This window comes from Doryrhamphus excisus, chromosome 10 (assembly GCF_030265055.1).
Source record: "Doryrhamphus excisus isolate RoL2022-K1 chromosome 10, RoL_Dexc_1.0, whole genome shotgun sequence".
Classification (NCBI taxonomy): Eukaryota; Metazoa; Chordata; class Actinopteri; order Syngnathiformes; family Syngnathidae; genus Doryrhamphus; species Doryrhamphus excisus.
Genome location: NC_080475.1, coordinates 18,662,964 through 18,683,161, shown reverse-complemented (window position 1 = coordinate 18,683,161; position 20,198 = coordinate 18,662,964). Strand labels below are relative to the sequence as shown.

At 42.9% G+C, this 20,198-nt stretch overlaps 2 protein-coding genes and 1 long non-coding RNA gene across 5 annotated transcripts; 1 reads left to right on the top strand and 2 right to left on the bottom strand.

The window, feature by feature from the left end:
* Positions 1 to 461: 461 nt before the first annotated feature.
* On the bottom strand, positions 462 to 6,246 carry mkrn4 (makorin, ring finger protein, 4). Of its 2 annotated transcripts, XM_058083416.1 has the most exons (9): positions 6,085 to 6,246; positions 5,292 to 5,420; positions 4,983 to 5,218; positions 4,842 to 4,903; positions 4,519 to 4,760; positions 4,343 to 4,450; positions 1,270 to 1,369; positions 1,110 to 1,203; positions 462 to 1,049 (listed from the first exon to the last, which is right to left on the bottom strand). In XM_058083416.1, the coding sequence occupies exons 1-9, from the start codon at positions 6,117 to 6,119 to the stop codon at positions 1,036 to 1,038; spliced, it is 1,020 nt and encodes a 339-aa protein (XP_057939399.1). In that variant the 5' UTR covers positions 6,120 to 6,246; the 3' UTR covers positions 462 to 1,035. The 2 variants fall into 2 exon arrangements, with proteins under 2 accessions (XP_057939399.1, XP_057939397.1); XM_058083414.1 differs by having other exon boundaries at positions 462 to 1,203.
* LOC131136510 (uncharacterized) lies at positions 6,158 to 10,599 on the top strand. Its single transcript, XR_009131748.1, has 3 exons — positions 6,158 to 6,442; positions 6,532 to 6,646; positions 6,749 to 10,599. It is a non-coding gene; the product is annotated as an uncharacterized LOC131136510 (long non-coding RNA).
* ppardb (peroxisome proliferator-activated receptor delta b) lies at positions 6,828 to 18,814 on the bottom strand. 2 transcript variants are annotated; one of them, XM_058083413.1, is made up of 8 exons: positions 18,419 to 18,814; positions 15,853 to 16,212; positions 15,622 to 15,773; positions 15,391 to 15,529; positions 13,735 to 13,937; positions 8,777 to 8,983; positions 8,368 to 8,611; positions 6,828 to 8,289 (listed from the first exon to the last, which is right to left on the bottom strand). In XM_058083413.1, the coding sequence occupies exons 2-8, from the start codon at positions 16,160 to 16,162 to the stop codon at positions 8,042 to 8,044; spliced, it is 1,503 nt and encodes a 500-aa protein (XP_057939396.1). In that variant the 5' UTR covers positions 16,163 to 16,212; positions 18,419 to 18,814; the 3' UTR covers positions 6,828 to 8,041. The 2 variants fall into 2 exon arrangements, with proteins under 2 accessions (XP_057939396.1, XP_057939395.1); XM_058083412.1 differs by lacking the exon at positions 18,419 to 18,814 and adding an exon at positions 17,741 to 18,326.
* Between the last annotated feature and the right edge of the window lie 1,384 nt (positions 18,815 to 20,198).

Sequence of the window (20,198 nt, the reverse complement as noted above, 5' to 3'; positions counted from 1 at the left end):
TGTGGGATTAAGTGCACTCCACCCCCACCTAGTGGTCAGTAGCGGTAATCTAGATTCCAACGTTGATAATATGGATTGATACCAATGCAAAAAGATCCCGACTTGGATTTAGTTGGTTTCCTGTCCAACTGCAGATGCCGTGTGCTATTTGAACAATCTATTTAAAATCATTTACATTTGTTGTGGAGATCGTTTTGTAGGCTTGGTTTGATATTAAGTATTTTATATTAACCTACAAACTCTGACGAAATGTACTGAATTTTAACAGATCAATTAAAAAAACAAAACACAAAAAAGGTCATAATTCAGATTTAGTCTGAGGCGTCCAACTAAAAAGCATCGGTATAGATATACAGTGCGGTGCTGTCCCTGTATTTTACTTGGTATGGAACTGCTAACGGTATGGGGTATCACGCACCACTAGTGGTCAGTCACCCTACAAGTAAAATCAGCATGACGCGTTTTGAGATAAAAATGTGAAGGTTTATTTTCAGTGTACAAAATGTTTTCAAAGAAATAAAAAAAAAACTAACATGTCAAGGTTACGCCAAGCTGTCATGAGGAAATCAAGGCAGGAAATGCCAACAGACATCAACCATAATGGGGCACTTTTTTAATCTTTAGACAATTAAGACCATTCACACACACACATACACACACACACACAGCCCTTTAAAATACCCATTTAACTAATACACTCAAATCCAACAATTGTTATGGAAGAAAATGTACAATCTTTGTCAATGTTTGAATCACTACGGCTGCAGGAAGGCTGATAAAGTGGAACTATTTTTTAAAAAACAACCAGAGGCCGTAGTGGAAACAATCCTAGAACGATTCGGTCCAGACAGCTTACATAATTCATTTTCAACAGTCCACTACAGCAGGTCAGCGAAATCACCTGCAATAGTTTGGTCTCACATAAAGTCGTATGGTACATGGCTAACACCCTTGCCTACGCCATCATGGAACCAAAGCTGTAGTGACTCTTCATTCTGGCCTCGTCCGGTGGTGCAAACACAGAAAAGGAAACCATCAGAAGCCGTACTCTGCAAGGTAAAAGGGAATGTCAAATTCACTGTCACTGTCGTCATTGTCGTCTTCAGCACCAAGAAGCGTCATGGCTATGAAGAAATTCAGCAGGTCCACGCTATCGTAGTCATCGTCGTCGTCATCATCATCTTCATCATCATCGGTGTTGTACTAACAAGCAAAATACACGTTACTTAGTGTTCACCAAAGCAGTCAGGTTGGGGGTGTAATATGTACCAGAAACGAGCCACGCCGTGCAGATTTGTCATGGCGGTACAGGCACTCAGTCTTAAAGGGGCAGCATTTGTATCGTGCATAGTAACTGCAGCTTTGTTTACTAGGAAAGTGAAAAGACAAGAGAATGTTAAATGGCATTTGTCGCATCACAGAGTCATTGGTTGCGGTTCAGCATGTGTAGTACACACAGTATTTTACATATTATTTTATATTTACATATTCGATACATTTGTGTTGCGGTTTGGTAATTTGATTGAATTTTACTGATATTGCCAACATTTAGTGCTGCACACACAGTCCCATACGACACCAAAAGACAGCATGTTATGATCAAAGTAAATGTATTTGATTCCATGTGGTGCATTCTTAGCAGCTGAGTAAATGTTACTAATAGACGGCCATTTTGTTAGACAAAGTTTATGAAACAATTCATGCTCCATTTTGGACAGCATATCAATATAAATGTATTCCAAATGAGTTACTGGGAGGGGGGGGGGGGGGTAAAATTCTGGACTAAATTCTTTCCCCACAACTCAACAGGGAATAGAATATGGCTGGGGTCGCTCTTGCTCCTCCTGGCCCCCAAAAATTATTTTCACCTGAAAGATTTCCTGGGAGCCATATCCAACAACCGTAAAAGCGAAGCAGAGCTGTGGGGAGGGCAGCCTGACAGCGTATATGGCCAACAGCGTATGCCCATATAGAAAAAAACCCTCTAAAACAGAACGTTCAGAACCATCGAATTTCACATCTCACTCCCAGAATACAACATTCATTGTAAACCATGCCAAAGGTTCAGATCATGAGGTTTGCACATTTAGAAGTTTGGGATGTCTCAAAAGGGCGTGGCAAAACTGTTCCTTTTGATGTCACAAAGGGGCGGACGCTCTTATACATCAACTCTCTACCCTCCCCAAGCTGTGCTCCTCTGTTTACTTGCTAGCAATGCCTTGAAATGGAAAGCCACATTTGTATCCAATTCCTAAAGACGCCACCATCAGACACAAGTGGTTGGAGTTCCTGATTCCCTACCAGCAAAAGAAATACATTTTAAATATGTCCAGGGCATTTCACACTGGACATGGACCACTATGCAGCTGGACTAGCCCACGCACTTATTGAAGCCCTACGCCTTTCCAACGTTACTTGGTGTTCTGGAAGAGTCAGAAGGAAGCAGTAGGTGACAGTTTATCAGGGTGCTAACTGTTTCTGTTGATTTAGGGTAAGTCATGGAACAAAAGCACTTGTAGCATTATAGCATAGAGGAAGTTGCTAATAGCTCTACCCGAGTCCCCCCCCGCAACAGACATTACACGTCACCAACGCTGTAGAAAACCTAACCCTAAAATGCTAAAGCTACTTACCATTGAGACATCTTCAAGTAACCTCTGTTCTTGAGAAACCTCAGTCTGTGCAGTCTGTACTTTCTGATCCAATACTTATGGCTGTATGTTAAAAAACACTTACAAAAGATAAATCCCCATTTATCATCAACTCCTATACAGTTGGCAGCACAAACCGGAAGTCTTTCTGTACACTAGCAGCATGAGCACCCAAAGCAGAGTGGGCGTGCCTAGAGGCGGGCTGTGGGTGGAATAAATTAAATACAGACATTTTCCGCGAGGATGACCAATAGGTGCAGACTGTAGAAGAACTAGAACACTCGGTGCTGCTTATGGTGTGGAGCTGCTCTGTAGAAGTCTACTACTCAACACCAAGGGCTGAAAAATCAAAATAATAGGTCCCCTTTAAATTACAAGCTCACCAATGTCTGGAGTTGCTAATAGCCTTTTTCTTAAACACATGTAGTCCTGTACAAAACTACCGGAGATCTCCAAAGGGCTTATTCATTCATCAACTCCTATACTGACAAAATTAAAAAGTGGGCTTCATCTTTGGAGTGTGACCAATCACAGCAGAGTGGGTGTGCCTCGGGGGTGGAATAAATTAGACAGTTCTGAAAATCCAACAAAATACAACAGGAATAGGTGCAAATCTTAAGATCTGAAAGATCTCACTTCTACTTACATCTGAAAAGCCCTGTTTGTTAGTGTGTAGTGGCTCTACAGGAGTCAACTACTCTAATAAAAGGGTCGAAAATGAGCCTGAGAGGTCTACTTTAAAGGCGAACTGCACTTTTGGAATTTTGACCATCATTCCCAATCCTTATGTGAAACATGAACACATTTTACCCTTTCCTGTGCATTCTAACACAATTAGCTTATGATGCAGTCATTGGGATACACTGACTATGAAAAAAAAAACAAAAAAATAAATAAACCTCTACCAAGGTTGCATGGTTAGATATCGATGCTGTGATCATGCATCAACACGTACACTGATGATAAATAGTTGCAGTATCTTGCCCTATTTGGATGAAATGCTTTCCTCTGTGCATTGATACGAACACAACACCTCACTGACCGCTCGTCTCTGTTCCATTCACAGACGGAAGAGTGCATAGCTAGCTCTCCATTTGGCTACCAAGACTCAACAAGATGCTGGTTTGCAGTCAGCATTTTTTCCCTGAGGACTAGAGCACACTTCTTGTGCTGAAAGACACAGCCATTCCAAGAAGAACGGACATCGTAATTGTTGTCGCTGTTAACAGAACTAGCATGATGACTGTATCAATGCACCAAGAAAATAAAAGGCAGTGTTTTAAATTATCCAAATAGGGCAAGATACTGCAACTATTCCATGTTATCATTAGTGTACATGTTAATGCATGATCACAGCATGGATATCAAACCATGAAACATTGGTAGAGGTTCATAGTCAAAATAGGTGTATCCATAATGCACAGAAAATGGGAAAATGTGTTCATGTTTCACATCTTAATATAGCCTGTGAGAAACATTGCAAAAACTAAAAACAGTCTTAGATTGCAAGCAGACAGTTTTCTGTGTTCTAGCAGAGTTAGTGGGGTGAGGCCCCCACACCCCCACTCTTTTAGCAAAGTAGGTGAGGGGAGGTTCATTGTGCAACATATTGAAAACCCCTGCTCTATAGATCCCAACCCTGGACCACAACAGCCAAGTCGCTACATTAGAGCCCAAATGTCCCAGCTTACCTGAATTTCTCTTTGAAGTCAGCGATGAGACGTTCCTTGGCTTGACCTTCAACCCAGTATTTGTTGGGCACATAGAAAGCTGATCTCACCCGGCACTGAGGACAGGTCCTGAGGCAGACAACACAAATGTGTCATAGCCTCGGGGGGGTTAAACGTGTACAGATATGGAGACTTACTTCACAACATCTGGGCCAAGGTCCTTTGTTTTCCTCCAGGTCATGATACATTGCAGACAGAAGGCATGGCTGCAGTTGGGCAAGATACCAAACATCTGGTTTCTGGGATCCACCTTTTCATACACCTTGTCCATGCAAATGCCACAGGTGACCTCTTGACTCTTGAGGAAAGCCTCCGACGTCCTGCTGGAACTACAGGCCGCAACAGCACCCACATCTTCAGCGACATTGGTAGTGCTCTCCTGTCCAAGTGTCCAAAGACGTTAAACGTAATCCTTGGCCTGTTAGGTTAAACTTCAACTCAAAAAGAAGTACACACAAACCTCTTTGCCATCACGTGCAGATGACCATCCCGAGTTCTTCGGTGACCCTCGAGAAGGAGCATCTGTGTAAAGGTCAAAGGGGGAAGATGTGAAATGCTGATTTGCAAGTGTGCACTTTGACTAATGAAGGACAGCAAATACGTTGTGGATGCTCCCCAGCGGTAAAGTTCCCAGTGTTTGAAGTGCCATGTTCCCGCCTAGATGTCATCACAGACACCTCTGACGCCCTTCGGTCAGCTGGAGGTTGGACCATGGAGGAGACTGAAGACGAAGAGGAGGAAGATGAGGAGGATGATGATGAGAGGAAGACTGTTGATACAGCCCCTCTTCGACCGGCACCAGCCGCATGACCTTCAGGTTGAGGGACGTGGATGTACCTGGTGGAGACATGAATGAATCAAGTGCACGTCCCATCCTGTTATGGTAGACCCCACAAACATTGGTCATTACCTGCAGCGTTCACCATACCAGCATCCACCTTTCTGAAAGTACCGACATATCTGAGATGACGGCGTAGCGGGATATTCGTGTCGATAACTGCATCTTGAGCCATATCGGCATGAGCCATTCATGAAATATCTGTAGAAAGGAATCTTATGGGAAAGTGCGCTTCGCTTCCATGAAGACGATACTCAATTTAGCACAAATGTCGGCAAAAGTCACCTACATGGTCATTTCAAATCACAGCTAACAAAAAGGTGGTTACATAAAACCTTGCTCCGTAACGCACGTTGAAAGTACGAATTCAACACGTATCTAAAGGCTTTGACCAAATGACCAAGACCAAATGAGGTGACTTCATTGTAAAAAACAAAACAGTGGGCATGCATCAGTGGACATTCCCCGATCCACACAGAGAGCACTTCCTCCATCGTTCAAATCCAGGCTCCGCCCCTTAGCTGCGGCTACAAGTTAGCTATGCCTCTAGAAGGCAAAAGTTGAGAGTTTAAGACCGTCACTCGACATGTGCGTCGGAACAGATCTGTGGCAAACCAAACGTTGATGCTGGATAACACACACATAACACATAAACCGCTCATTATGTTCATTTCCTCGCAGACACTTAACCCCACATAACGCCATGTTGACAAACCTCGTCCCAACTTTTGGTTTCCGCTTAGAAACATAAATCATCGACAGCAATTGTGATGGTAGCTTATGATTAAGATGGTAGCTTATCATAGCGATGTTGCAAACTCACATAAACCGCCTTACCGCCGATAGTGCGATGACTTTCGCTTACCTACAGATACTCCCGCTACGGGCTGAGTGCTCCATGTCCGAATCCAGTCTGCGTGTGCGTGTGCTACTGCCGTGCAAGCCGCCCCGCTCCCCCCTCCGCCTATCTTAATAGTTGGCAGCCGGTCTCTATGGCCAATTAGCGTAGCGACGAGCCAATAGAAACGTGATGTCCACCTTTGAACGTCACCATTTGCAATCCACCCACATGACCTTTTATCTTTTAAAAATACTCTGGGACGTGCGATCGAAAAGCCTCATGACCAACAACAATGTCAACACTCTTTGTATCAAGAATAACCAAGGGGCTATAAAGAGTGGGTGGACGAGATATCATTTGTCTGCATATTTGAAGCCATTTGGTGAGCATGTACAGTATGACAAACAATCCACAGTATCAACTGTAGAGGGGAACGACCTCTGGTCCAGCATTGACTTTGGCTTTTGACAGGAACCTGCTTGGCCAGGTGATGAAAACAAGCATACTTGCGGTCATAGCTGTGGAACTGTCCGTTGATTCATTTCCAAGCTGTGGGTCTGCGTTCCAAGGGTGTCATCAGCAATGCGTAAGCTCAAATGATGGTTTTGTTCAAGCTTTATACACAGACCACTAGTACGAGGGGGTTGAAGTCTACCTAATGTATCTGTGGGTTGTGTCGTGTTCCTAGCACTGGTGGAACGTGTCTCCGCTGGAAGGTCCCTCTACAGAGCCCTCGGCACTCTAACCTCTTTACAAAGAGAATGAACTGCAAGTTGTTTTGTCTTTATTTCAGAGTCTTTTTTAGAATAGCGTATATATTCCTTTCCACGACAGCCACTCTTAAGTTGCAGGTTTAAACCATTGAAAGGAATTAAGGCAAGTGTGGAGATGAATGTGGGATATTGTCATACAATAGAGGTAGACTAAGATGAATGCGGCTGGATCACATGGATGAAGAAAAGAGGCTCAAAAGCAAATGAGAAACCAATGCAAAGTTAAAGGATAAATCAATGTACAAAAACTGGAGACTCTTAAGGCCAAGTCAGTTTGTGAAATACTGCTCTGGTTTCCCAAGTAAAAATTGGCATAATATGCCAAGCATGCCAACATGAAACTCCTCGCCAAGGGAAAAGCTGTTGGCATATTTGCTGGTGTATTTGGTGAACCAAATAGAAATAAGCCATACAGTCCAATACATAGACATGACGTAATCAGTCATGCTTTAAAAATATAGTCAACAATTACAATTAGGCATAATGTCAAACAGTAATTAAGAAAAAGAAACATAAAATGTCAGCTCGTGATCATTTGCATGTCTATCTAAAACAACTGTCCTTTGTACTTGAGAGCATCATGTATAGGATAACGTCTCCTCCACAGACAGAATGGGTGAAGCAGGTCGTTTTGGATGAGTGTGGATGGCTTTGAAATAAAATAACATAACTTCAATGTCCATGGACATGAACGGGATGTTATTGCACAGAGAGCTGCCATTAAGGGAGATCAAACAGTTGTGGCCTGTCAAGTTTCTGGCAAAGATAGAGGTCACTGATTGATGATGATGTAAACAAAAAGCAACCTGTGCATATTCAGCTTTGACCAAATAGACCTGTTGACATCCCAACTGATGACTCCTCGACAGCACCGCATATGTAACATGAAATGTTTCCTCTCCCGGTGAAGTGCTGAGCCGGGTGAGAGAGCAGCTCCCTTAAAAACACTGCTGTTGGCTCGGTTGGAAGAGGAGCTGCAGGAGGAAAATCTACCATTCTCACAATGATGTGGCCTTTGTGAAAGAGGGACTTGCAGCACATCCTTCCAGATGCTCATCACATGCACAAACGACACGTGGTGATGACGGCATTTGACTTGGCAACATCTGCGACCATGGAACAGTGTTTGTACAGAACACAGTGTATTGCATGTTATAAGTGTGTATGTATTCAGTCTGTAACAGTATTGCTAAAAGCAGCGGGTGCACCTAATACATGTCTTTGTAGATCTCCTGTAGAAGAGGGTGGAGCGAGGTCTCCGATTCAGTCTTTTTGATCTTTTGGACAAGCTGAGCATTCTCTGTAACAAGCTGCCGCAGGTCAGCCATCTTCTGCAGCAGCTTGGGGAAGAGGTAGACGGAGTCAGAGTGGTTTGCTTGCAGGTGGAGGTCCAAGGCCTGGAGGATGTTGTCCTGACTCTGCTCCACCTGTTTCACATTCATCAAGCCGGGCCGATCTGAAGAGACATGAGTCAAAATTGAAAAGTCAAAATGGTCAAACTAATATTTGAGATGAGGAGTGGCTTCTCCCTCACCTCCACAGAGGATAATGGCAGCAACAAAAAGGGCCAGGTCACTGTCATCCAGTTCCAAAGCGTTAAACTTGACAGCAAACTCAAACTTGGGTTCCATGATCTCATTAAAAGGCTTTCTTAAGCTGCGCAGGAATTCCCTCGTCACAAAGCCTTTACCATTGGCCACCAAGAGTCCATCTTTGTTCATAAGAGATGGCAGCATGGCAAAAATAGCCTCGTGCACGCCATACTTCAGCAACGTCACCTACAGAGGAGCACACAGGAGTTAATGTCTTCCACAAGGTCTTCTAAGACAACCTGCACAGTTTAGTTGTGATCCATTCAATGTCCTGAGAATACAGTGACCTGCATGAATGCTTTTCCAAGGCCGTACAGCTGCATGAAGCAACATGAGATGAAGGCGACTCACCTGGTCGTTTAGGTAAAGGTCGACAAACCCTGGAATGCTCTTGGCAAACTCTGTGAGCTCTCGCACGGTCTCCACTGTGGTGCACTGGCAGCGGTAGAAGACATGGACTCCTATCTCCTTGGTCAGGGGAGCGCCTGGAAGTAACTGGCTCCAGACCAAACCACTTTCAGCCTTCCAGAGGGTGTCCACGTCATAGATCACAAATGGCTAATGGCAGGACAAGAGTGGGACTCTTCAGGTAACGGAGTACATGCATTATCTCACAAAGGACAGCACACCCCTCACATTTCAGCCACCATTGTTATAACAGTTTGTCTACTCAATTGGACGAGGGTTGGCAACACATGGCTCCGGAGCCGCATGCGTCTTATCAGCCTTGTTGCTCTCTTCGCCGAGTGTTGCGATTTTTTTTAACAATGAAATCGGGGAAATGTACATTTTCGTAAAGAATGTAAAATAACAGACTCAGCGCAAGTCTGTGAATGCATCTAGACTGTGTTCTGACGGCCGATTGGATGAGCAAGGTTGAGTCTGAGTTGAGTCTGAAACAAGTTACTGCAAAGTAACTGTAAAATAAAACAATGTAATTAACGAGAAGTGCGCGGTAGCTATGTGTCCGGAGCCTGTGATATGCTAATCCAAAAGGTGGTGCCTCCGGGAGGAACAGATAGTGTGCCACGGGAGCCAACGGTCCACTCACCGCTTGTGACTGCTATGAAGCGGGGCAGACCTCTCGGCAGCAAGCGCAGAACAACATGTGCTTTCACTTTTACGTTCTGTTACTAGTTGATTTTGATCAAATAAATCACCTAGTGGGTTTGGAAAGTTGCCAGATTTAAAAAGGAAATTGTCAAGTTGGCAACACACATAAGTTCATAAAAATATCAGAACATCTTCTCTCCAAAAATTACATTAATATAATTAATATTAAAGAATATTAAAGAATGCCTCTCTCCTGAGATATAAACTCTCTGGCCTTGCCCGAGCTCTGCTTCCCCCGCCCTCCCCCAAGCACTTCTACGCTGTTTACTTGCAAGCAATGCCTTTAAAGGGAATGCCACATGTGTTTCCAATTCCTAAAGACGCCACCACTCCAAGCCACTCCAAGTGGTTGGAGTTCCTGATTCCCTACCAGCAAAAGAAATGTATATTAATCTGCCAATGACATTTCACACTGGACTGTGAACATGGAGCACTATGCAGCTGGACTAGCCCACAAGCAAAAGTGCTTGTCTGTGTCATAGCATAGAGTAAGCGGGTTGCTAATAGCCTTTTCCCACCACAGTTAGTGTTTTTTCTACACGCTGGTAGTCCCGCAAAACACATGACCGATGCTAAATGCTGAAATGCTGACGCTACTTACTAGAGATGAGATAATGCATTTTTGCCAGATAAGAGTATATTTTGGCATTATTCATATTTGTGTTTAAGAAAACGCTCATTATTCACTCTTCACGCTCTGTGATTGGCCATCGCACACAACGACCCCCCTCTCCCGAGACGTGCTGCAGCCACAGGGAAGCTCAGCAGTGCTTCACAAGGGGCGATTGGGTTTAAAACAACACAGAGTTGGTCACAATGCCTCCAATTTAGTAGGTTTTCTTCAGCTCGTCTCTATTTTGGTTTACGTATATCTAAAGTTACTTGGTAAATGTGTTCCGTAACATACTGTGCAGCACTGTACAGACCTACATTGACTGGCCACAACATGGTACACAGCATTTGGTAGACGCACAAGGGCGGCATCAAGGATTCTGTATTTATGGCTGGCATAAATATTATTCTCCTCTCAATATGTTGCAGTATGCGCCTTGCACTCTTAAAAGTTGTTTCATAAAATACATGGTGTTTTAACAGGACACAATCGTGCATCAGTCACTGACTGTTTTTTTCATTTTTGTCTGCTTGTTTCAGTCAGACACATTATTATGTTTGCAAGCTCATATCCATCCATCTTCTATGCCACTTATCCTCACTAGTATGCTGGAGCCTATCCAAGCTGTCTTTGGGCGAAAGGCAGGGTACACCCTGGACTGGTGGCCAGCCAATCACAGGGCACATATAGACAAACCATTCCCACCCACATTCATACCTATGGACAATTTGGAGTAGCCAATTAACCTAGCATGTTTTTGGAATGTGGGAGGAAACTGGAGTACCCGGAGAAAACCCACGCATGCACGGGGAGAACATGCAAACTCCACATGGAGAATCGAACCCAGGTCTTCCTGATCTCCTGACTGTGTGGCCTACATGCTAACCAATCAACCACTGTGCGGTCAACATAGCTCATATATATGAAATAATTATAATATATAACAAATTCAAATAATAAAGTCTCAAGATCACACATACACATATAGCTGAATAATAAACAATACTTATCACATACTACAGTGTTAACTGGCCCTGTACCCTAGAAACCGCCCATGAATGATACGGGAAAAGGCCGAGATGATACTGTGTCAAAGCCCAGGGCAGTGATACTGATAAACTATAGAGTTTAACCATGAAACAACCAATCAGAGAACAGCGCACGAGCGTTTGTTTTGCTGCCGTCTGTGCTCTGTCAACATGTCAGCGGTTGACACTCCCGGCGAAAGACAAATAGAGAAAATAGCAAACAGAATATTAGAAATGGAACGTTTTATCACCATTAATGAGGAGGAAACTCTTGAAATGATCGAAAAAACTAAAAATGCAAATACAAGTCGGAAAACCAAGGGCGACTGCAACTGCAAGAACAAACGAAGACTAGTAGAAAGTATTCCCCCGCCTGAGTTAGACAAATATGTGTCTATGTTTATTGTAACGTCGTTGCCGACGCTATGGAAAGGACACGACTGTGATCGCTAACAAGCTTTTATTACACAACAATACTGGCTACTGTCAGCCGTAACCACGCCGTTGCAACCACCGCCAGCAACGCAACAGTGCTTCCTCAACACGACCCCTGGTGCATTCACAGTCACGCGGAACAGTCAGACACTCAAAAGCACAACATGTCAACATGAACACGTCAGGGTCGCTACATTTTTTTATCAATCAGAAAAGAAAATGGGGATGAATACGAGCCTGATTCTCTCAAATCAAAATTCAACTCTCTGGCATGTTACATGATGGAAAAACGAAAGTACGTGATAATAAGCTCATGATTAAATAGTATGTGATAATAAGATCATCACATGGTTTGTCTGGTATCAGGCCCAGTATCATGTCCCCGCGTGCGAGAATCTGATACTGACACTTGGGGGCATGATACCGGGCCTGATACCAGACAAACCATGTGATAACCTCTAAATATAGCAACTTGTGATCATTCAATGTCAATTTCAGATTTGTACAGATAATGTGCAGCTTTAAGTCCTGCCCATTCTGATTAAACCACATCCACTTCCCCTTTAAAGAAATAGGGGAACCAAGGCTTAAGATTTAAGTGTTGAAGTTGTTTAAGTGCAGGCTCACACATGCACATTGCACTTCTGTTTGTAGAATTTTGTTGTTGTGACATTTAAAAAAAAACAAAACATTTTTACAAGGTTATAGCTGTGTGCGGCTCCAGACTATTTTTTTATTTGAAGACGCAAAATGACACTTGATGGTATAGGTTGCCAACCCCCGTCATGGGACAATAGTATAGAAATGAAACTTAGTAGTCATTGTAGAACTTATAGCAGTATAGCAGTGTAGATCGACTACCCATTTTTTTGTCTAATGAGCTGGCAACATAAATGAGCAGCAAAGTCACTGTCTTGCCAACAGCCAAGCATGGCAGTGATAGCATCATTGGCTGCGTTTACATGCAGTCAATATTCCGGTTTCTGAAACATTGGGAATAACCCGTTTAAATGCCTGAGCAAACAGGGTTATTCCTGTATGCACAGTTATTGTAAACAATCGGGATATCCCGATGAAAACAGCAATGCATAGACGACGTCTCGACGCACAGGAACGTCATGACGCAATGCGAGTCATTTCCGTTTCTTCTTCCTGTATACAAAAACAACACCAGCAAGTGTTCTTCTGACCGTCTATAAAGGACCTTTCCGTCTTTCACCACATTAATAGATGGTTAGTTTCCTCCTTGCTCCAAAAATGTTCAGTTTTGTGTGGCGCCATGTTTACAAATTCAAGACTTCCTGTCAAAGACCCAAGATTCCTTTGGAATGGAACATGCACAGAACACAAGTCAATATTCCTTAGGGTGAGGATATCCCGATAGGTGTAAACATGACCCAATATTCGGGTTAGAAAAGGGGCTTCCAGCACTGGGGAGTTGTAGCTGTAGTTGTACTGAGAGAAACATGCATTCCAACATGTGACATTCTAAAGCACAGCATGATTACCCCCTTGGGAAACTGTGCCACATGGTAGTTTCCCAACATGATAACAAGTATAAACACAGTTCCAAGATAACAAGTGCCTTGCTGAGGAAGCTGAAGGTGAAGCTGAAGGAGCCGAGTCATCTCCAGACCTTAAGACAACTGAGCACCCGTGGGGCATCCTCAAGCTGAAACAAGGTGGCGATGTCTAACGGGAGTAGAAGAGGATTTCTGTAACAACCTGTGCAGCTCCAGTGAATTCTACACCCAAGGGGATAAAGGCATTGCTACATAGTGATACTGACAATTTAAACACAATTTGTCACTTTTCTTCACAGCTATTTAGAGCAGGGGTGCAACGGTACATATTTTGGTCATTTGATTTTTCTGTACGGAACCATTGGTCTGGTACATCGTACAAATGAAAAGTGAGAGATTCAATCATGGTTGTCAGAGGGCATTGCATCTATACTTTACATTAACGATCATAACGTTTACCCAAGTATCATTTCCACAGCATTTTATAGTATTCTAATAACATTAGTAGGAGAAGATACGATACAATGCTTTCTGAAATGTGAAAGGTGTGCAAACTTGTGCAACAGGGTAAATGGCTGGCAAAAGAAGAGAAAGTACCGAGGTGCTGCTGGTTTTTCCCATCAGGATGCTGCGGGCCCTCTTCTTGGTCATACTGAGGTTCTTCAAGTATGCTGTGTTGACTTGTTTGGCCAACGTTTTTAAGTCTGAGCCACCCGCTTTGCTGGGATTTACCTCCTCTGCAAGCAGGCCAGCCACCAGCTTCTTCCTCTCCGCCTCAGGCATGCGACCGTATCTGATTGCTGAGCAGAAACACAGAAAAACACATGCATTTGATTCCAGAAGAAGCTATGGATATATGATGACCGCTCTTGTTCAAGATACACTTATGGAAAACTATTTGAAAGACAAAATTTTACAGAATGAATGAAATGAGAATTAAGAAAAATATTTTAGTTAAGTTAACCTTGCAATATCAGAAAACAAATTGTGGACAGCTACAAAAAATGTTATAGTTGACCTAACTTGATATGACTTCACTCGTCACGATTAATAACTACTAAACTCTATTGTTTACTACCTTTCCCAACTTTACTTGACGCTAATTCTTCCTTTTAGAGCAGACTTGTGTGTGTGTGTGAGAGAGTGACAAGAAGAAAAACTCTGACTCATTTGGGGCAGGACCTTTGGATTAGAATTTTATTGAGGTTAAACTGGCAATTTGATTATTTAATTAGTTGAAAAAATTGACACGATTCAGGAATACTTTGATTCCAGTATGTTTGCGGGATCAAGCAAAAAGTATCTGAAACTTTGTGCGGTGATCAAGGAAATTATGGTATGGAAAATAATTTATTTCACTTGCTGACATTGTGAGAGTGACATTTTTTTTAATTTCTCATTGAATATATGAACTAAGGCTGAGTGATATATCAGTATTATCAAGATATGAATGTTTCTATAAGCACAATATGAAAAACAAACATCGTTCATATTGATAAAGACTGGATTTGCACTGTAACAACATACCAAGATGTCAGACAGTAACTCAGCCTGATGCAGTTGACAGGTTGGTGTTCCTGGCACAAAAGGATGTTCTCATGTCTTTTAAATATGTTTACCAAAATAAATAATACTGTCTTTTTGAGTTGCTGCTGACTTCCCCCCTTAAACAAGGAACTTTACTGTATATTTGGCCCTTTTGGTATTAGCTGAAAAAAAAGATTGTTGATAGTTCTCAGGGACTACTTCAAAGTTCATTACATTTCATTTTTTTGCAGCAGGAGTGCAAATATCTCTGGTGAGGTGATAACTGGACCTCAACAGTGGCACAGATTCTCACATCATCTGAAAAAGTTCATGTTCAACTTCTTCATTTTCACATCCAGTGTGTTCCGTTCAACGTTTTTAGAAGAATTTAGTGTGGAAAGAACGCCTTCTTTTGAACTCCTTCATGCACAACACGGGTTATAAAGAAGCTTGAAGATTACATTTTACTTTCTCTAGATTGATTTCAAAAAGAGAATGGACTATTGGATTTTTCAGCAGCTATTTTTCTATAAGATTTTTGTGATTTTAATAAAAACAACTTTACATGCATAGTTATGGGGATATACTACATCGTATCTTGATATTATATATGGGAATACGAGTTTTGGTCCCTATCAACAAAGCTATGCAAACCAGTGCAAAACAAGAGGTGCAGCATCCGGTGTGTGAGGGACCGTGAGAGTCTAGAAGACATTTGTTACTCACCATCATGAGACATTCCAAAAGATAGGCACTTCTGGAAACGACAATATTGGCACTTGTTGCGATTCTTCTTCTGAATCTTGCAGGAACGTTCGCAGCGCTCATATTCTAATTTCATCCTCACGGTTCGTCGGAAAAAGCCCTGGTTAAAACAAATGATGATCTGGTAAGGTCTACAGGACTTCCAGCAGTACCTGTACTGTACTGAGATATGTGGGAAGGTACACCCATTACCTTACAACCCTCACAAGCATGTACACCATAGTGGAAGCCAGAGGCCTTATCCCCACAGACCTTACACTCCACACTGATGCCAGGGGCTGTGCTGTCTTCTCGACCCAGACGCAGCTGCTCTGACAGCGAGGGTGATGGCGTGTGGGAAAGGTCTGCTTAAAGAAAAGCACGAATAGCAAGGGCATATCCACTGAGTAGGTAAAAAGAGCTGGAGGAAAAATAAGACCTCACCGGTGTAGCTGGACACCGCACTGCTGTGATTGTTTTCTTCATCTGGACTTTCTTTTCTCTCCTGGTCTGCACTCTGACGAGACGACTCCTCCTTTTCTTCCTTGTCCTCCCCATCTTCACTCTCCCTGGCTTTCAAGTCTTCTAGGTCCGTATGATCAGACACACTCGCAGCCTCGCAGCTGTCTGAACCCCTGGACTCTACCTCTGGCACCAGCCACCTGACATCAGCCGTATCCTGGGGGGAATATGGCTGACAGTAGCCGTTGACCCTGTTATGCTGCGCCGTAGCAGCTGGCTGTAACCCTTCCATGGTTCCTGTTGAAGCTGACCAAGCTCTTGTCACGTTGCCATCATTGCCCACTGGACACAAATGGAATAATAAAAGAGGACATTTGGGTCAAAGTAGTTCTTTGTCAGGAACAAACAAAGTACACACAAACTACTGCTCACACTTATGATGGTGTTGATGTGACAAAACACTCTATTTCAATGTTGGTGAAACATAGACATCATTGGTACAATGATACTGTCAATTGATTATGTGATGCACTCAATTGCAACCTGATGCATGTTCTAATGAAATTAAACCATTACAATGTGCTTGACAGCACAGTAAGTGTACATTCACGCTTGCAATATTATGATTTGACCATAATAGTACGGCTTTGTTCTCATAACTTCATGTTTAATTTGTTATACAGTCATACAGTCATAGTTTTTACTTTATTTCTTTTTTAATATAACAGTCGTATTTTCTTGTTCCATCATAACGTAAATCTCCCAAAAGTACTATTTTTGTGACTTACTTCTAAATCAATGTTTTCCTTCATATTACAACTTTATTCTGATGATATTTCAAATGTATTCTCTGAATATTATAGCTTTCTTTTGTTTGTTTTCTCACCTCAATAACTCACAATGGAGCCACAGAAAGTTTCAAGGGCCAGCATTTTGATACATGAAGGTGAAGAACATCACTGAATGAATTCATTCAATAACTATATAATAATCAATGAAGGTAAAACTAACCTTGAATTATATTTTATACTTTTTATTCAACATTTGCTCGCATTTATAATTGTTTTATGGAAAAATAAAATGATAAAAACGTGTTGACAAGCAACATAGCTGACTTCCGGTACTGGTTGCCATTTTGTTCACAAGCTAGCTTCTTTGTTAGACACTAAGGACATTTGAGATAAAAATACACACAGAACACGGTTGGACTCACGCAGTGTAGTCATAATACAAGCAGATGCGGGCTGTATTGTAGGCTAATCAGAAAAAGTACGTAAACAGAGACAAAATGTTGCCGCACATTTTCTAAATGAATTAAAAAAAACACATTAACCGGGGCGGACACTAACCAAGGTTCCACTTTTGACACAGCTTTACCCAAGTCATATTTCAACTTTGTATTTGCCGACTACTAAGATTGACTTTTGGTTGCATTAGGGCTTTTTTTTTCACTGAACATCAAGGTTTAACTCCTTAAACAATTCTACCCTCAAAAACGACAACTTTATTACCATAATTTCACAACCTGGAATGGACTGGAATGGCCTTTATTGTCATTATACAAGATGTACAACGAGATTGGAGAGCTTCTCCTTTCAGTGCAGTAGTCAAGTTAAAAAAAAGTATACAAAAGTAGAGTAAAAAAGACAATTTAACAAGATATATACAAGCTATATACAAGATATCCAAAATATACACAGTATTGCACAGGAACATAGGCAACATTAACCTTATTAAGGTTGCCCTCCATTTTCTAGATAGTCAGGTACTAGAACTGCTGATTACAAAAACAAATCAGAAATCTTAGTTCCAGTCCTGTTCTTATGCCTGGGAGCATGATTAGAAGAATAGATATAGTACATATAGTTACCAAACAAGTGAAGGAAGGAGTGAGTCCCACCAAGACTTGGAGGAAGGAAAGCACAAGGGTGAATGTTGGGAAGTTCTGTGCGTTCTCTGACAGAGTTTAGGGCCATCTGTATTATTGTGTGCACAGTGTACTGAGGGACAGGGTGCATGCACTCTGTACACACTGCGCAGTTTTGATCGCAGGTGGGAGGTGGGGGCAAAGAAGGCAAGGGTGGGGGGCAATAATTCCCAGAGGCCCCTGGTGGATTACGCTGACGACTGTGTCGTGTAACGTTGACTCTGACCAAACAGCCTCGGTGACATTATACAGGACATTCTGTTTAGAATGATATACGGATTCTTTCCAAGCGCGGAATTTGAAGAGCTGCTCGTTAGAAGTACATGCTAACATTAATTTTAATGTATTTCTTATCTGTTTACTTTTGCTGTTTCTAGGTGAATAGCTCCAGGAGACGTTAAAGCAATAGCAAAACAAAACAATAGTTCAAGCAGTGTGAGGGGTTTAGAGGTCTGTCAACAGGCCGTCGAGGACTATTACACGGCATGCTAACTGAGCTAGTTAGCGCCTAACCTTGATAGACACAACTATGTTAGCGTGGCTGACCCACATTCCCGTGTGTGTGTGTGTGTGGGGGGGGGGGTGCCTTTTAAAAACCCATGACACACCAATGCCACTTACCTCTCTCAAAAGTGCTGCAGGTTCACAAGCAGTGGACTCGCCTACAAAATGTGCCCTGGGTGTGACAAGCAAGTGTTGAACACCGCCGCCGATCTATCGGCTGTTGACAAGTTGTTTTAAGTCGCTAGCTAGCCGCACAAGCTAACGTCACACGAAGAGTACAAACTCAAAATTGACTCGGGCCTTGGTGTGGAAAACGTCCACAGTGAACGAACAAGCGGGGTGCGAAGACGGGGAAACGTCAGGCACACCGTAAGTAAGCATTTTGTCCGTGTGTGACGAAGGACTTTAACGATAATCCCTCACCAACTGTCTTCTTGTTGTTCCCAGCTTTGCTTTGCTTCCCCCCCATGTTTGAGTCCCGCCTACCACGTGACGTCACATGTCATGACACCGCTGCCGTCCTAACATCAAGCCAGCAAATAAACACACAAATATATAGTAAGTGTAGCCTCAATGGGGTACAGCCAGTGCCGTGTTGTACCAGTCCCAAGCCTGGATGGATACAGAGGGTTGTGTCAGGAAGGGCATGCCACGTAAAAATCAGACGTAAAAAAAAAACTTCCACACCTGACGGGTTAACAACGGCCACCATCGGTGCTGTTCACCTACAGGGTGCCGGTGGAAATTGGGTTACTGTTGGTCAAAGAAGGAGAGGAGGAAGATGTGTGTAAGAAGAGAGAGAAGAGGCGTGCTAAGAACCTAGAACTCAGAGCAGGGACTTTGAATGTTGGAACTATGACAGGAAAAGGTAGAGAGTTGGTTGACATGGTGCAGAGGAGGAAGGAAGGCTGTGTGTCCAGGAGACCAGGTGGAAAGATAGCAAGGATAGAAGTTTAGGAGCAGGGTTTAACTTGTTCTATAATGGTGGGGATGGGAAGAGGAATGGAGTAGGAGGACTTGGTTAAGAATGTCCTGGAGGTAAAAAGGTTAGCTAAGAAGAAGTGGAGCATGGAGAGGACTGAAAAGAGTAGACAGGAGTACAGAGAGATGAATGCTAAGGTGAAAGTTGAGGTGGCAAAGGCCAAACAAGAGGTCTATGATGACTTGTACGCTAGGTTGAACAGTAAGGAGTGAGAGATGGATCTCTACAGGTTGGCAAGGCAGAGAGACAGAGATGGGAAGGAGGTGCAGCAGGTTAGGGTGGTCAAGGACAGGAATGGAAGTGTACTGACAGATGCCAGTAGTGGGATGGGAAGATGGAAAATGTGCTTTAAAGAATTGATGAATGAGGAAAAGGAGAGAGAAGGAAGAGTAGAAGAGGTGTCTGCTGTGGACCAGGAAGTAGCAAAGATTGGTAAAGAGGAAGTGAGAAGAGCATTGAAAAGGATGAAGAGTGGGAAGTCCCTTGGTCCTGATGGTATACCTTTGGAGGCATGGAAGTGTCTAGGAGAAGTAGCAGTTCCTGACTGGGTTGTTCAATAGGATCTTAGGTGGTGAGACAATGCGTCAGGAATGGAGGAGAAGTGTTTTGGTGGCCATTTTTAAGAACAAGGGTGATGTGCAGAGTTGTGGCAACTACAGAGGTATAAAGCTAATGAGCCATACCATTAAGTTATGGAAAGAGTAGTTGAAGCTAGACTAAGGGTAGAAGTCAGCATCTGTGAGCAGTAGTATGGTTTCATGCCAAAAAAGAGTACTACAGATGCAGAACTGTGGTATTGTATGAGGACGTCTGGCGTGACAGAAGTATGTTCAAGTGGTGCAGGACATGTATGAGGACTGTAAGACAGGGGTAAGATGTGCTGGAGGTGGGACAGAAGAGTTCAAGGTGGAGGGG

Coding starts and splice junctions, on each gene's coding strand:
- mkrn4 (XM_058083414.1), bottom strand. CDS start 6,119: ATGGAGCACTCAGCCCGTAGCGGGAGTATCTGTAG. Junction 4,904..4,982: donor CGCTGGGGAGCATCCACAAC/GTATTTGCTGTC, acceptor ACCTTTACACAG/ATGCTCCTTCTCGAGGGTCA. Junction 4,451..4,518: donor CTTGGCCCAGATGTTGTGAA/GTAAGTCTCCAT, acceptor TGTCTGCCTCAG/GACCTGTCCTCAGTGCCGGG.
- ppardb (XM_058083412.1), bottom strand. CDS start 17,888: ATGCACCCTGTCCCTCAGTACACTGTGCACACAATAATACAGATGGCC. Junction 8,612..8,776: donor ACCTTTACCTAAACGACCAG/GTGAGTCGCCTT, acceptor GCTCCTCTGTAG/GTGACGTTGCTGAAGTATGG. Junction 8,290..8,367: donor TGCCATTATCCTCTGTGGAG/GTGAGGGAGAAG, acceptor ATGTCTCTTCAG/ATCGGCCCGGCTTGATGAAT.